This window comes from Gouania willdenowi, chromosome 9, assembly GCF_900634775.1.
Source record: "Gouania willdenowi chromosome 9, fGouWil2.1, whole genome shotgun sequence".
NCBI lineage: Eukaryota > Metazoa > Chordata > Actinopteri > Blenniiformes > Gobiesocidae > Gouania > Gouania willdenowi.
In genome coordinates this window covers 369,862-386,969 of record NC_041052.1, presented here as the reverse complement: position 1 = coordinate 386,969, position 17,108 = coordinate 369,862, and the positions used below count along the sequence as shown (strand labels likewise).

General features: G+C 37.7%; 1 protein-coding gene across 1 annotated transcript; it reads right to left on the bottom strand.

Annotated features, from left to right (window-relative positions):
• Nucleotides 1-266: 266 nt before the first annotated feature.
• Nucleotides 267-17,026, bottom strand: hnrnpk (heterogeneous nuclear ribonucleoprotein K). The gene is made up of 17 exons (XM_028457261.1): nt 16,946-17,026; nt 13,694-13,765; nt 13,414-13,582; nt 13,072-13,169; nt 12,766-12,822; nt 11,896-11,939; nt 9,444-9,516; nt 9,254-9,367; nt 6,093-6,221; nt 4,943-5,271; nt 4,167-4,214; nt 3,293-3,332; nt 2,433-2,448; nt 2,175-2,207; nt 2,025-2,092; nt 1,483-1,652; nt 267-875 (listed from the first exon to the last, which is right to left on the bottom strand). Exons 3-17 carry the CDS (start codon nt 13,469-13,471, stop codon nt 845-847), a joined length of 1,308 nt encoding a protein of 435 aa, XP_028313062.1. The 5' UTR covers nt 13,472-13,582; nt 13,694-13,765; nt 16,946-17,026; the 3' UTR covers nt 267-844.
• Nucleotides 17,027-17,108: the final 82 nt, after the last annotated feature.

The window sequence follows — 17,108 nt, the reverse complement described above, 5'->3', positions numbered from 1 at the left end:
AAATTCAAACAATTGTATAGAATAATTAATTAATTCTTTTAAACAGTGATCCAGGATTATGAGCTCAAAAGTTTTATCAATAAGTAGAATTCTAATTAATAATGTTTCAGTCAATGCTTTAATCTCATCCATTATTAAAGCGTCTCCACCTTAGATTAAATAAACACTAATTAATAAACACTGATTAATAAACACTGATTAATAAACACTGATTAATAAACATTCGTCTCTGAATCAAAGGTTTTGGTGACGACAAAAACATTGAATATAATTCAGTAAAAAGTGGCATCTTTATTTGTTGTACAATTAGACAATATGAAGCCAACAACATGAAAGCATAAATGGCAACCAATGAAAAGCACACAAAATAGAGGGGGGGGGGGCAACACCCCAAAAAAGATAAAATCACATTAAACCAATTTTTCAGAAATGAAATATTGATCTATCATTCAGGAGGTTTTTAATGCTACGACTCATTCTGTATTTCATGTTCAATGACCAAACTTTGATATTTTATCCAAATTAAAAAGTCAAACGTAGCTTGTGTTGGTGATGAAAAAACATAAACACACCAACACACACACATTTATACACACCAACAAAAACCATTAAACTGTCCAAAAAATAAAGCTTATGTTTGTTAAATGATGTGTTTACATTCCTAATGCAGAACGTCTACATTTCAATCAAAGGAATGTGGTGAAAAGTACAAAAAACAAAGAGACGTCCACTGCCTGTTAGAGTGGGAGGAGCCTGTGGGTTTGGACAGGGGCGGCAGAAACCATGGGAGTGGGGGTTAGGGGGCGTGGCCAATCTGTGTTTGCTTCAGTCTCCGCTGCTCAGCCTACAGCAAATGACCCGAGTACTGCTTCACACTGAAATACAGAGAACAAACAGTGAGGGGGCGTGGCCTATGTGACAGAGACATAATATTACAGAGGGGGAAGATGATGATGAAGAAAAAGACAAACTAGGACAGACAGACACGAGTCTAAAGCCACAGACAGAAACAGGAAGAGGAAGTTACAGCTGGTGGTTAGTGAGGGTTAGTTACCATGGCAACACTACGCTAACAGCAGCAGGTCCACAAACCTCAGATGGAACCAACACAGTGCTCGTGTGTTATACATGCCGTGCCTACTGGTTGCCAAGGCGACAGAAGAGGAGGAGCCTGTGCTGTTTGGAGGACTGTGATTTGTTGTCTGTTGATCTAACTAAAAACAACAAAATCACTAGTCTTCCACACAGCAGCAGAACCAGGAAACAACTCAGCACTTTGAGGAACGCATTCTATAAATAGAATATAAATATAGGCCACGCCCACAAAGCCATTTCATGTTAGAGGAAAGATAGAAGAACAGGATCAGGTTGAGAGGAAGGAAAGGGTTAATGAAGAAGATCTAATGCTCATCATCATCATCATCATTATTATGGGATGTAACAGTAGATCAGAGACCTTTAGCAGATGTTTGGAACACTGACCTGTTCTGGAGGAGGTACTGGGCGTTCTGGATCTGGTCCTGGGTTCCAGTGATGGTAATGATTCTGTCCTCAGAACCTTCTAGAGGTTCATCGATCTTAATGGAAGCTCCAGACTCGTGACGGATCTGTTTGATCCTCTGACCTCCTTTACCTATGATGGACCCAGCCAGCTGTGGGGGAGGGGCATGATCAGAACCTTAACACCGTTCTAATAGTGAAGGAGCTCTGACATTTACTATACAGATTCAATTACAACTCAATTATGATTACAATGACCAGCAGTTTTATCTGTTAGTATTTATATTTATTTTTGTTCTAACTGTAAATACTGAGTTCCCCTTTATAAAACTATTCTATTCTATCTGAGCTCAATTACATTCCAACTATGCCATAATTGTTATTAATTATCAATTACATGATTATAATTAAGGCCAACCCTGGTCAGTGAGTGGTTTTGATGGACCACTGAGCCACAGTTTGACCACCGTGAGATTACTCCAACATCCAACACATCCAACCCCTCCATCCATTCTGTTACTCACGTCTTTAGGGATGGTGACTTGTGTGGTGATGACGGGGCCGCCCATGTCGTTGTAAGAGCCACGCCCCCCTACACACACACACACACACACACATCAATACAGTGCCTTTGAATGGCGGTCAGTGGGGTGGGTGGGGGTCCACACACTCACCTGAGGGGTAGTTATCCCAGGAGGAGCTATTGTCTGAACAAGAAATACATCAATACATTAAACTAGATCAGTGATTATATTATTTTATTAATTAGGTTTCAATTTGGGGGAAAAACATGCAACTAAAGCCATTTTTTCCAATCTGTGTTTGATTAATTAATTTTTACATGTCTGTATAAATGCTGTTAATAAATAATTGTGTGTGTAAATGCTGTGTTTTCTCAGACAAAGACAACATCCAGTGAGTAAATCTCTTACCGTATCCTCCAGCGCTCTGTGAGGATCAAACAGAAAGGAGAAAACGTTAGAACCATGGAGACAGTCCATCTTCACACACACGTAGTTTAAATCCACATAGAACGCGCGTGCTAGTGCACACGCACACACACACACGCACGCACAGCAGCCTGATCCAATCCATGGAGTCACTCACATCCACCCAGTTTTCATCCTCACAGGCCACGCCCCCCACCTCCCCCATCCGTCTCTTCACCTCTCCATCAGCCCCAATTTTCAGCTGCTGCTGTCGCCACGGCAACAGGCAATTCAAAAAGCTGTTGCCGGGCAACGGCAGCAGGAACCTGGCAGTGCTGAGAAAAGGAGGAGGAGAGAAAGACCTTCCAGTCTGTCAACAAAGCTTTATTAGTGCCTAGCAACCATCCATGGCCACCCCCAACCTCATCCAACATTCTAACCAGAGAACAATTAGAGCTGATTATTATGGTCTGTGGTGACATCTGTATTAGGGTGAGGATGTAGTGACTACACAGGGTCACCAACCTTTAGAAAACTATGAGCTACTTCATAAATAAATACCACATGATCACAGCTTCACTGTAATTACAGCTTAGATAATAAGGAAGGCTTGCAGTTTCAACGTCAACACTATTTCTCCTAATTTAGTCGATTGTTTCATTTTCTACATTTCATAGAAAATCACCATGTTTCTATTTTCACTAGCTACGAACAAAACAACCAGAGTTCATTGAAGCCTAGGGCTGTTGAGGGCCCCTCACATGGTGCATGAGGGCCACCTGTGTAACCCTAACCCTGTGTTGGTGACCCCTGGACTACAGTCATAGATGGTGTGAGTAACAGTGTAGTAGAAGGTCACTAACCATGCTGTCTCCATAACGATCCAGTCTCCCCCTGCGCTCACTGGACACACACACAGAGAGAGAAAGTGGTTGAAAACATTCCAAAGAGAAGGAGTGATGAGGTCAAACTGCAGCACACGCTGAGCATCATTACAGTATCAACCTCTGAGTCACAGCCCACACACACACATCTGACACTGGTATTATGGTGAGGAGTGACAGGTGGTGGACATGGACATCAGAGCCAAGGCTGCAGCATTAGCATGTAGCACGGACTGTAGCATTAGCATGTAGCATAGACTGTAGCATTAGCCTCAAACGTAGCATAAACTCTAAAGATCTTTTACGATCATTAATGAAATAATGAAAGCTGGTCTGATTGTGTAATCTAGAGTAATCCTAGAGAATCTCGAGTAATCTAGAGTAATCCTAGAGAATCTCGAGTAATCTAGAGTCATCCTAGAGTAATCCTAGAAAATCCTAGAGTCATCCTAGAGTAATCCTAGAGTAATCCAGAGTAATCTAGAGTCATCCTAGAGTCATCCAGAGTCATCCAGAGTTATCCAGAGTTATCCTAGAGTCATCCTAGAGTCATCCTAGAGTAATCCTAGAGTAATCCTAGAGTAATCTAGAGTCATCCTAGAGTAATCCTAGAGAATCTCGAGTAATCTAGAGTCATCCTAGAGTAATCTAGAGTCATCCTAGAGTCATCCAGAGTCATCCAGAGTCATCCTAGAGTCATCCTAGAGTCATCCTAGAGTAATCTAGAGTAATCCTAGAGAATCCAGAGTAATCCTAGAGTCATCCTAGAGTAAATGTAATGAAGTGAAGGCCACAGTAAAAACGTCCAACAGGTTTACTATTCATATGAAGCCTGAGGTTTGTTTAAACTTACTTTGACCTTTCGTCTGATCCACGGTATGAGTCGTAGTAACGATCATCTCTGTGGGTGGAGACACAAAGTAAATAAAGACACCATATGATGGCTGCTTAAAATAAAATAAATCTGAGCATTACGACAGTAAAGTCGTAATATTTCATGAAGTTGTAATTTATTAGATAATATTTAATATATTATATAATATTTCGAGATTAAAGTCGTAATATTTCGATAATGAAGGATCGTCTCATCCTGATAAACTTATTACTTTATTCTTGAAATATTACAACATTAATCTCACAGTGCCTAGGGGTGTCCCGATCCGATATCAACCTGAAAACAAATATCGGATTCAAATTTCCAAATTTTTTTCTCTTCCCAAATTCATTTTTTTAAATCTTATTCAATTGTAGAATTCTGTAGATATTATGTTGAAGGTTAACATTGATGTAACCAATTGGTTAATAATAAATGGGTCAGTTTTTCTCATATCCACTGTTGCTGACTATTGTTCTCTGAGTAACATCACTAGATCAATAACGGTATTGGCCGATACGCAAGTCAGCAAAATCGGTATCATATCTGAAATTAAAAAGTTGTATTGAGACATCCCTAATTGTGCACAGATTCATTTCTATTTTATTGTGTCCCTAATACGCAGGTGTATCATCACATAGAAACACATTCATGTTTACAAAGTGTGAAGCCCCGCCCCTTTCTCTATAGGAGCCGTTCATGCAGCAGATAGTGGTGGCGTAATGAAAGCTATGTGTATCATTAGTGGGTCCTACCCCCTGTGTGGGTGTCCCATGGGCACGCTGCGTGGGCGGGAACTCCCTCGTCCAACCCTGCTGGGGTGGGGGGGCGGTGGACCCCGGCGGGAGCCCATGTCATCATAATCGCGACGTGAGGAGGGCATGGGCCCCCTCACCCCCCTGCTGGAGGACATCCTGTCATAGCCACGGTCCCCGGCGCTGGACCTGCTCCCACGGACGGGATAGCCCCCCATCAGACGTCGGTCGCTGCGCCGCTCCTCAAACATGACGGTGAAACCGCCGTAATCATACGTCTCATCGTAGAAGTTTGGGTCGTATGGTTGAGTACGGCCTTTGATCGGAGCCTGGGGGGAGGGGCAAGAAGGAGACTTGATCTTTATCAACATGAACACACACATATCAGATCAGATCCATTAACATGAGCACAGATCAGATTAGTGATAGACCAATACATCGGCCGGCTGATATTATTGGCCGATTTTTGCGTGTTATACGTGTTTCAGCATCGTCCGATGCGGGCTGCTGCTTTCCCCGATCTGCATTATTTACAAGGTAAGGCAAATTTATTTGTATAGTGCATTTCATACACAAGGCAACTCAATGTGCTTTACATGATAAAACATTCAACTGTTTAAAATCAATAAGAACATTTAAAATCATCAGTAAAATCAACAAACACATGACGTCATCAACATGACCATAAATCTCTCTCTCTCAATCTCTCTCTCAATCAGAGAAAAAAGTTCCTTTAACTTTGATTTAAAAACGTTCACGTGATGATGACAGTTTGTTCCACAGAGCAGAAATATTTTTATTTGTTCTTGTTCTACATCCCCCGTTTTTAATATTTGTTAAATAGTTTTTAATTGTTGTCGTTCTACCTCACTTTTGTTATTTTAATAAATGTTCCTTTTTTTAAATTTAGACTCATAGCATTTGTTATCATTGTGTAATTTTTATGATGTGAAAAAGTATCAGTCCGTATCAGTCATCGGCTCAGGCTGATGGAAAAAAAAAAAAAACGGTATCGACACCAGCCCTAAAAAACCTATATTGGTCTCTCCCTAGATCAGATCAGATCCACTAACATGAACACAGATCAGATTGATTAGTTAGTGAAACAGGAAGCCGTGCAGACACCACTAACCCACTAAAGGCTCCTTACCTCAGCGATGAGCTCCAATATGGTTTTGATGCACTCCACCACTCTCTCTATTTTACCACCAACCAGCACCACGCGGTCTGTTGACTGAGGACAACACTCCTGGAACAGCTTGATGCTGGTCTTTGTGTTCTAGAAGAAGAAGAAGAATGGAATCAGAGGTCAAAGCAAAGACAGGAAATTAAAGTTGATGTTACGTCAGTTTTAGTGAATTCATTATTAATCACCAAAATATAAAATAAAGACAGACACGTGCACATATATGAGCTGGGATACCATGCCTCTAGCTTAGCTTTTAATACAACTGCTGTTTGGAACAGGATCAATTACAATTACATTTTCAATTATCCATGTTCAATTACAATTACAGTGACCGACATTTGTAATTAAAATTAAAGTTATTATTTTCCCCCTTAAAGTCAATTACACACTCAATTTTACTGAGCCTTTAATAAATAACCCCATAATAAAACGTAACCTTTCTCTGTGTTAGCTTTCTGTTAGCATCTCTAATGCTAACGGCTCAGTTTGACCCATGTCTATAATCAGTTGTAAAATACACTAATAAATATTATCTATCATCTCATTAGTTTCTCAGGTATTGGTAATCGTGTTAGGCTTCCCAATCAATGAATATATTGATATTAATATTTATGGTGTGGGCATCTGAGTCTTTTTTCTGTCACTATAGCCATAGATTTATATGTATTTTTAAATGTTAAAATGATCCTGAAGAGAAAAGTTGATCTGAAACATATTTTAATAATTCTTAACTACGTATGTGTCAGACAGAACTGTAACATGGTTCACCAGGTTTGTGTTTAATTAATTAATTTATTTTTGTTTGCATGTTGTTTCCAGAGCCAGATACAGACCTGACTGCATAGAACGTACTTCCTTTTTTGTGTTTGGTTCATTGCCTAGCTCATTAAAATGAATAAAAAATAAAAAACTACACCTCAATTACAATTACAACAGAAACAGATTATTTCAAATAAATCTTAAGTGTAATTAATTATTAATTATTACATGTTTTTTAAACTCGGGATCACAACCCCATGTTGGGTTGGGTGAAATGTCTGACACATTCAACGTCTAGTTGGTGTTTAAAAAGAAAAAACTTTTAAATTGTATTTTTACATTTTTTTGTTTGTTTTTAAATAGACATTGCACACAATACATACCAAATAACTTCATCCTATATACTTAAACTTTGTAAAATATGAATCTAGTTAAAATGAAATGCTCTTGTCACTAATCCTGGCTATTCTGTATTTCTAACACTTTAATAAATATCAAAAACTAATTCTAGAAGAAAAATGTCTCTGGGGTCGGTGGACATTTATGATGTCACAATGTGGTTACGACCAGAAAAAGGTTGGGAATTATAGTAACTGAGGCCAACCTTGGTTTAGACTGAACCATGTGGATTTGATGCTTTGTATAAGAATACATCAATAGATGTGTGCTGTAAATGTATATAAATACAGTAATAATTGATGTATGCTGTAAATGTATATAAACAGTAATAATTGATGTATGCTGTAAATGTATATAAACAGTAATAATTGATGTATGCTGTAAATGTATATAAACAGTAATAATTGATGTATGCTGTAAATGTATATAAACAGTAATAATTGATGTATGCTGTAAATGTATATAAACAGTAATAATTGATGTGTGCTGTAAATGTATATAAACACAGTAATAATTGATGTGTGCTGTAAATGTATATAAACACAGTAATAACTGATGTGTGCTGTAAATGTATATAAACACAGTAATAATTGATGTATGCTGTAAATGTATATAAACACAGTAATAATTGATGTATGCTGTAAATGTATATAAACACAGTAATAATTGATGTGTGCTGTAAATGTATATAAACACAGTAATAATTGATGTATGCTGTAAATGTATATAAACAGTAATAATTGATGTATGTTGTAAATGTATATAAACAGTAATAATTGATGTATGCTGTAAATGTATATAAACAGTAATAATTGATGTATGCTGTAAATGTATATAAACAGTAATAATTGATGTATGCTGTAAATGTATATAAACAGTAATAATTGATGTATGCTGTAAATGTATATAAACAGTAATAATTGATGTGTGCTGTAAATGTATATAAACAGTAATAATTGATGTATGCTGTAAATGTATATAAACACAGTAATAATTGCTGTGTGCTGTAAATGTATATAAACACAGTAATAATTGATGTATGCTGTAAATGTATATAAACACAGTAATAATTGATGTGTGCTGTAAATGTATATAAACAGTAATAATTGATGTATGCTGTAAATGTATATAAACAGTAATAATTCATGTATGCTGTAAATGTATATAAACAGTAATAATTGATGTATGCTGTAAATGTATATAAACAGTAATAATTGATGTATGCTGTAAATGTATATAAACACAGTAATAATTGATGTATGCTGTAAATGTATATAAACAGTAATAATTGATGTATGCTGTAAATGTATATAAACAGTAATAATTGATGTATGCAGTAAATGTATATAAACAGTAATAATTGATGTATGCTGTAAATGTATATAAACAGTAATAATTGATGTATGCTGTAAATGTATATAAACAGTAATAAATGATGTGTGCTGTAAATGTATATAAACAGTAATAATTGATGTGTGCTGTAAATGTATATAAACAGTAATAATTGATGTGTGCTGTAAATGTATATAAACACAGTAATAATTGATGTGTGCTGTAAATGTATATAAACAGTAATAATTGATGTGTGCTGTAAATGTATATAAACACAGTAATAATTGATGTATGCTGTAAATGTATATAAACAGTAATAATTGATGTGTGCTGTAAATGTATATAAACACAGTAATAATTGATGTGTGCTGTAAATGTATATAAATGGTAATAATTGATGTATGCTGTAAATGTATATAAACAGTAATAATTGATGTATGCTGTAAATGTATATAAATGGTAATAATTGATGTATGCTGTAAATGTATATAAACAGTAATAATTCATGTATGCTGTAAATGTATATAAATGGTAATAATTGATGTATGATGTAAATGTATATAAACAGTAATAATTGATGTGTGCTGTGAATGTATATAAATACAGTAATAATTGATGTGTGCTGTGAATACCTCACGGAGCTCCTTGATCTTGGCTCCTTTCACTCCAATGATGGACCCAGCCAGACTCTGGTGTATGAGCAGACGTAGCTCACAGTCAAAGTCCGTCCCATTGTACTGCTGGTACTGGACCAGAGAACAAGTATTAATTAATGATATCATCTGGTTAAAGCAGACACGGCTCAGTGACGTTAGGCCTCACCTCCTCCAGAGTAGGGATGATCTTCAGTAGGATGTCTCCAACCGTCTCAATGTCAGCGCTGATGCTGAGGATGCTTCACACAACATCCACCATTCACGTGATCACACACAGCAGGTGTGGTCCAGATACCAGCCAGGTGTCCCAGGAGGTAGGAGAACATGTTCAGATTAAACATTTCATGACATTCTCTCTGTAGTTACAGTAGAACAACCTAAACCAGCTAACATGAATAATAAGATGATCCTAGATTCACTAAGCCTGGTCCACCAACGCAGAGTCTGGGTTTAAATAATACAGAAACGAGGAGAAGAAGAAAGCCCCAAAGAAAACATCTGCACAGTGACCACTGGGGGATAAAACAGGAAGGGGGAGGAGCTTTGAGGAGGATTTGGAGGGAAAGCACCAGTTGCGCCAGAGCTCTAGATTATTTAGACAAAGTTTGATGGATGCACACCACAAATACTGTGCAGAAGTAGAAGCTTCTCATCATAAATCACCCTTTGGATCATTAGCATTAGTGTTTAATTATTGTGAGACTTTAAATGAGTTGTTGTCTGCACCCACTGATACATATCTGACACATGGAACAGGATGAGAGTGTAGAGAAGTAAAATACAGAGCAGGAAATACCGTCTGCCACCACTAGGACTGATGCTGTTTGAGGATAAGGGGGGGAGGAGGGGGGGGGGGGGGGTGCAGTGAAGAGAGAGGTCTGTCCACCAATCAACCACAACAAAACACAAACACACACACACACGGCTGAGCTTTGGTCTGATACAGTTCAGGGGTAAACAGTAGTAGTAGGACTGTAAGGATACACATTACATTCACCATTTATGTTAAAAATAAAATCAAAGATTGGGATGTAATGACGCAATTAAATAGGGATGCATTGAAATGAAAATTTGTGGCCGACTCCGAATAAAATATAAACGTTTGGCCAAACAGTGAATGCAGTTAAGTTTTTCACTATTTTTTTAATTGTTCATAAATAGCCTAGAATACATTTTTTAAATATTGCAGTAGCCTTTGCTTTTCATAAAAAGGACAAAGTTTATCATTTATATTAACCCTTCAAATAAAACAAAACATGCATTCCATAATAAAAACTAAAGTACATTAAAGGGGAGGTATGATAAATAAATGACTTTCTAATGTTTCCTCTCTCGTTATTACATATTTTATATAAAGTCAGCTTTAAACGAGACAGTTGGATTTTACCCACGTTTGCAGGTGATGTCACCTAACACGCCTCCTAGAATGTTAGCTCCTCCCTCTCCAACTATCTAACAGCTAAAACAAACGCTGCTGTTTAATATAGAATATATATTATACTTGATTACCATATATGTAAATACAAACCACTACTTTTTCTGCTGCTGATTGTGTTGGGAGTCACTGCTTGGAGCCACAGAACCATTGTTTACACACATCAGCTGTTAGCACTCCAGCAACGCACACACTTTTCCTACTCTAAATCACTGCACGTTGTTTGATTGCGTCACACGCTACTATTCAGCCTCGATTTTAACTCACTAAACCGAAGGCCAAATGTTGCTTTTTATTTGCAATATTCGGCCAAATATATTTGGTGGCCGAATATTTAAATCCTTTTAATGAGAATACAAAGACCATATTTTGGAGAAAAAAACTAATTCTTCATCTTTTATTTGAACTAATATTTTTTTTTTATAACCTTAAAATCCATTTCAACTGTTTGAACTCTTAAACCAAAATAAACTGCACATTTCTTCATTCATCAACAGTTTTTAAAAACATTAAATACAAATATAACCCTATTAAAACATTTTCTTAAGGTGTGTGTGTGGCTCTGTGCTGACGGTTGGGCTTCATTTCGATGGTTATTCCACAGACTCAGGTCAGGTTCAGATGTTTCGTTGTAAATAAGGTGAATGTGTTTCTATCTGGTCGTGTCTGGTTGAAACGGGTTCAGGATTAAAGAGTGCGTGATGTCTTAACAAGTGTCACTAAACCAGTCACAGCACCCCCTATTGTTTAATGAGTATTAAAGTACATACTGTGCATTGGTTTAGGATATATCCTTACATCCCTACTGCCAAGGACACAATGCTATGATGCACGAAGCAAAAAGCCTCTGAAACTAAGAGAGAGCACTAATGTATCTACAATCTGTGGGCAGGAGGTGATGGAAGCACCAGACAGGGAACACACACACATTCATAATAAACACATAATACTCAGGCTATAGTGTAAACATAAGGGCTAAGCTAACATGACCTAAACATTGTACAGAGATGTTTGAATGCGTTTCACAGACACATGTGGACACGCTGTATCATAAAGGCACGTTGGCTCAGGCACAAACACCAGTATGCTAACACACAGTGAGCTAAAGGCAGCTCAGCTATAGTTCTTCTGCTTTGTTTGACCTGTCGTCATGGCAGTGAGAGGGAGGAGCTTAGGGACATACCGCTCAGGCCCACTGCTGTCTGGGACTGACACACTGGCATTGTACTGGGCGTGGCATGGGCGGGGGCCAGGGCCATTCGAGCACAGATGTCAATCAAGTAAGGCGCCCATTTAGGGACAGGGCACGATTATGGGCGGGGCCAACCAGGGTGTCAGGTGGGCGGGCGCAGGAGGGGCCATCCAGAACATGGGCAACAGAGGAGGAAGTGGGCAAAACAGTAAACAGTAAAATAATAAAGAGGGGAGAGGGAAGAGGGAAAAGGACATTTTTAATATACAGGCTCTCACTGATCAAACGTGACTGCATTTGATTCTCTCAGAGATTGGTATCGTCAAAGAGAGAAAAGGAGAAAAAGTGACACTGGAAAATGGGTAATGGCATCATTTTTAACATGAAGAGTTCAATGTTGGGGAGTAAACCAGAGACAGTCAAAAGGGGGGAAACTGTAGAAGGCTGAAGAAAGAGGAAATGGCATTGAATAAATTACACTTAGTTTATCTTATTACCTTTGCGCTTCAAGTGACCTCATGAACTCTGCACAGTTTAGAAAACTAACGTTTAACACAGCAGCGTTATAGTAGCAATCTAATAAAAGGAAATTAAATGGTGAATAATTGAACTTGCTGCTTGCTTTGGGATGGGATCATTAACTCTGATTGGAGCAAAAAAGGGAGCGCACCAGAAAGGTTTGAAAATATAAAGTCATGAACATGAATCAGCAAATTACAGAAAAACTATTGAAGGTTTTCTTATTTAATTTCTTACGGGCAAAGCTGGGCAGGTTTTAGAGGCCAGTGGAGTGCAAATAAAAGCCAAAGATCAAATCTGAGAGAGAAAATCAATCTGAAAGCGTTATTTCTGAATACTCACGTCTGAACGCAGAGCTTTGATGTTTTTTCCACCTTTTCCAATCACAGCTCCTGCATTCTGCGCACAAAGAACACTTGGAATAATTGCACGCACACATTTTAACAATAAATCAACATGTAAACTGCAATTACAAAGAAAAAAGCACAAACAAAATGATATGGAATTAACCATTTATACGTAGAGAAGTGATCAGGGAAACAAAAAATGAAAGCAACAGTAAAAAAAGAAATTGCTTTGGTGAGTGGGCGTCTGCAGCAACGAGCAACACAATCACATAAAGGTTGAACATGAAAAGAAGTGATTTACTTTGCTCTGCAGGAGGATGCGAAGCTCAACCATTTCATCTGAGTTCCTGGAGCGCTTGAACGATTTCTGTTCATCTGCATCCTCAGCAGGGCGCTTACCTGGCACAGGAAGATTCAAAATAAATTACATCACTACACACAACAAAACCCTCAAAAAGATCAGCAGTACAAACAACACACACATTATCTATAGATAAACTAGAGAAACACACTGGAGTGAAAAGGAAATCAATGGATACAAGTTTAGAGTTTTAGTACATGACCATTTGTATATGTACTGTAAATTAAACTATGTAATGGTACAAATGTGTCGTTACAAAGACAGAATGAGTGAATGATTTACCGTTGGTCTCAGAGTTGCTGAAGGAGGATTCCTCTTGTTGATCAATCTCTGAGTCCATGGTGACGGATGAGGAGCGACGGCAGCACCTCTGACTGACAAATACGTAGCAGCAGCAGCAGCAGCGAGAGGAGCACAACACAGGTAATTATCTCCTGTGAGCCGTGTTTATCTGCAGCAGTGGAAAGAGAAGGGGGGGCTAATGTTAGCCAATGGGACACTGGAGACTCTGCCATCTCCAGACGAAGCAGAAACCAAGAATCCAGACAAATAAAAGACTCACCAGTATTTATAGCAGTGCTGAGGGCGTGTTTAGAGGTGAGACTGTCAGAAACAACCAATCAGATAAACAGACCTGTGAACAAAAGAAAGACCACTTTAAATCATATCATCAAGATTTTTACAGCAAACTACAAGCTGAGGTCTTTAATGATTCAATATTAAAGAACACAGTATTTATAAGTCTGATTGTGAATCATATTAAACAATAAAAGCACTCCAGAGTAGGGCTGCACCATTATGGCCAAAATGATAATTACAATTATTTTGACCAATATTTTTATCAAAAAATGCATATATTTGAATCACAATTATTAGTCCTGTTAGTGAAAACCGGATTTTTATTTAACTACTTTTGAACAAACAATATGTGAACAGTTGAGAGTGCAAAAGAAAAGCTTTAAACTAATAAATCAAAGGATTTGTAAATGCATACGTAAATATGTTGTACACTGTAGTCTTCAACATTGTCTTGAACACATGTTGCAAAGTAAAAAAAAAATCTATATGTAAAGAAGAGATATGCAGCAGAGCCTGCATTTAAATGTAAAAATTACTGACAATCAGGTTAATTTAATAGTGGCAGCAAAAATCATAATCACAATTAAAATCTAACCTCTTTTCTAGATATTATCAGTTGTGCCGATCAATGATCCTGATCAGCGTTCCATCATCATTCAGACTTTAAAGGCTTGGAAATAATTTATATCCACCAATAACCATACAGTAGGTCACACAATAAGGATCGTACACACATCTATCAGATCAATTATCAAGAAATGATCAATCCACATCTGATCGATAGGAACCAACCCGACATAACTGAGTCAATTTTCATAAAGTTTGGTCAATTTTGAACCAATATGAATTTTTAAAATTTCAACAAGGGATTTTTTTTCTCCCAAAAAATTTGGTCAAAATCTGTAAAGAATTTTTGATGTAATCCTGTTAACAGACAAACCAATAAATGCTGGTGAAAAGATAAGTATGTAGTAATATGATTACTTTGGTTTTGCTCAGTATGATTTTTTGTTTCTAATGATCATTAATTATTACAATAAAGGATTTAAAAAAGTTTATATATATATACATACACTAAAAAAAATTGTACTGACCCAAACGAAAGTAATCAGATTACAAATACACATTGAAGAGAAAATGCTTTTCTATTGATTCACTGAATCATAATGTACCCATGTTTCGTGAGGGTTTATTTTACTACCACTTTTCTCCTGTTCTCCATTTTAAACTGTTCCACAACCAGTACCGTGGCAGGTAGTGGGTGTGCAGACACACCAGTAGATTGATCACACAGTGTGGATTATAAGCCTTTTCACACCCTCACTCTAGTTCAATTCTTCCGCGTTAGGTCAAAGGTCAGAGGGATCAACTCTCTATGGCTGACTGTGTAGGAAGCGAGTCTGACAGAGATTTAGATTATTTTTGCCGTTGGAGGATTGATTCCAGAAAAGATGTTTTGCGCAAACGTAGCATTAGCCTCCAAGGCAGAAAGACAGAGTTAGCTGCTCAGGCTAATGCTGCACACATTCTGAAAATTCAGGTTTTGCCTGACGTTTCAACAGTGACCCAGGTTAGAGTCACATTTTGCAAACATGAATCAGTTGATCAGTGCTGTTTCACTTCATCAGAAAATACTTTATTTAAACAACCAATTAACAAATCCCATGAAGTTTACAGAGTATATAATTAATCAATTTTATTTGTCAAAATAAGTAAGTCGAGGTTATTTTGGCAAATGTATGTGTCCTGGCTACACTGCTTAGGCTCCATAAAGTGTTCTAGGTATATTGCACTGGTATGATGTACAGTACTAAACACAAAAGGTCAAAATAATGGTCAGATTTAAGTGATACAGTATATTCTGTTATTCCCTGTGTATTGTCACCATATCTGGTCTCAGGTCTAAATCAGAACAAAGAGTTCAGAACACATTAGTCCAGGTTTAAAGTCTTTACACTGGCTCCCAGTCAGCCTCAGAGGAAACTGTAAAGTTCTGCTGCTGGTTATAAATGTGTGAATGGGTTTGGTCCAGAATACATCAGTGAGATGTTAGTCAGGTATGAACCCAGCAGGTCTCTGAGATCTATGGACACAGGTCAGATAGTGGAGCCCAGAGCTCACAGTAACCATGGTGATGCTGTGTTTAGTTGTTATGCTGCAAAGAAGTGGAACAAACTGCAGCAGAGCTGAAGTCAACATCACATGTGAACATTTTTAAATCAAAGTTAAAGGAACTTTTTCTCCACTGCGTTTGATTTATGAGGAGATTTATGGTCATGTTGATGACTTTAAATGTTTTTATTGATGATTTTAAATGTTTTGCTGCCTACTTTAATGTTTTTATTCATTTTAAACTTGTCTGTTGCACTTTTTGATCATGTAAAGCACATTGAGTTGTCTTGTGTGTGAAATGCGCTATATAAATAAATCTTCCTTTCCTTACCACTACCATTAATATATATTCATTTATAATATTAAACAATATAATTTATATTCATATTTTATTATCACTATCAGCTAATCATAGATTACGCCAGCTAATTTTTCACGACTCCTCGTCCATTACCAAAAAAAAAAAAAAAAATCTGGTTCTGAGCATCGATGTGTACAGCCTGATCCGTTATATTCAATGAAACGTGTTCGTTGAAAACCGGTATAAGTGAGTGTAGTCTGAGTGTTGCACTTGCAATACACTGAATGTCAGATGGATAAGGCCTACCTTTATCGTACAAAAAGTCCGCTAAAAATCTCAGCGTATAGCACAAACAGCGTCGTGTTTATATTTTTATACCTCTTGACCTGTGACCACCACAGGTCGCGCATGCGCACTTCCAGAGTGTGAATAGGCTTATTGGCCTGGAGGGAGAGGCGTTAGCTACGTTAGCTCCGCTTCAATCTGGATCTGCACCGTCACCAAACACACTATAGCATTAGCTGAGTAACACCCATAGAACTATATGGACTAATACTCTGATTAAAAGCAGAGATTTTTATTTAACCAGTGTTTTGGACTCGTACAAAGGCCAGCGTGAAGAGTCGCTAAGGCTCGCCGTTAGCTGGTTTCGCCATGTTGTCGTCATTGGGCTGAGAGCTAATGGGTTAGCCCAGCCAGCTAGCAGGGCAGACAATACATATTAACCGACTGATTACACATCGAACGCTCATTCACGGTCTAGTGCAGGTTTACTTTATATATAAAAACCAACAACATTAGAGTAACTAGTAAAACACAAACCGTCGGAAAACCACCACACCACGATCGACCGTCTTCTTCCTCTACCAAACCTGGAAATGTGGAGGTGTGATTGTTGCTGTGCGCTGATTGGTTTATACCATGCCTAAGCAACCAGCTCTTGATAGCAATTGGCCAGATGAGCTGTCAATCAGTCAGAAGGCGG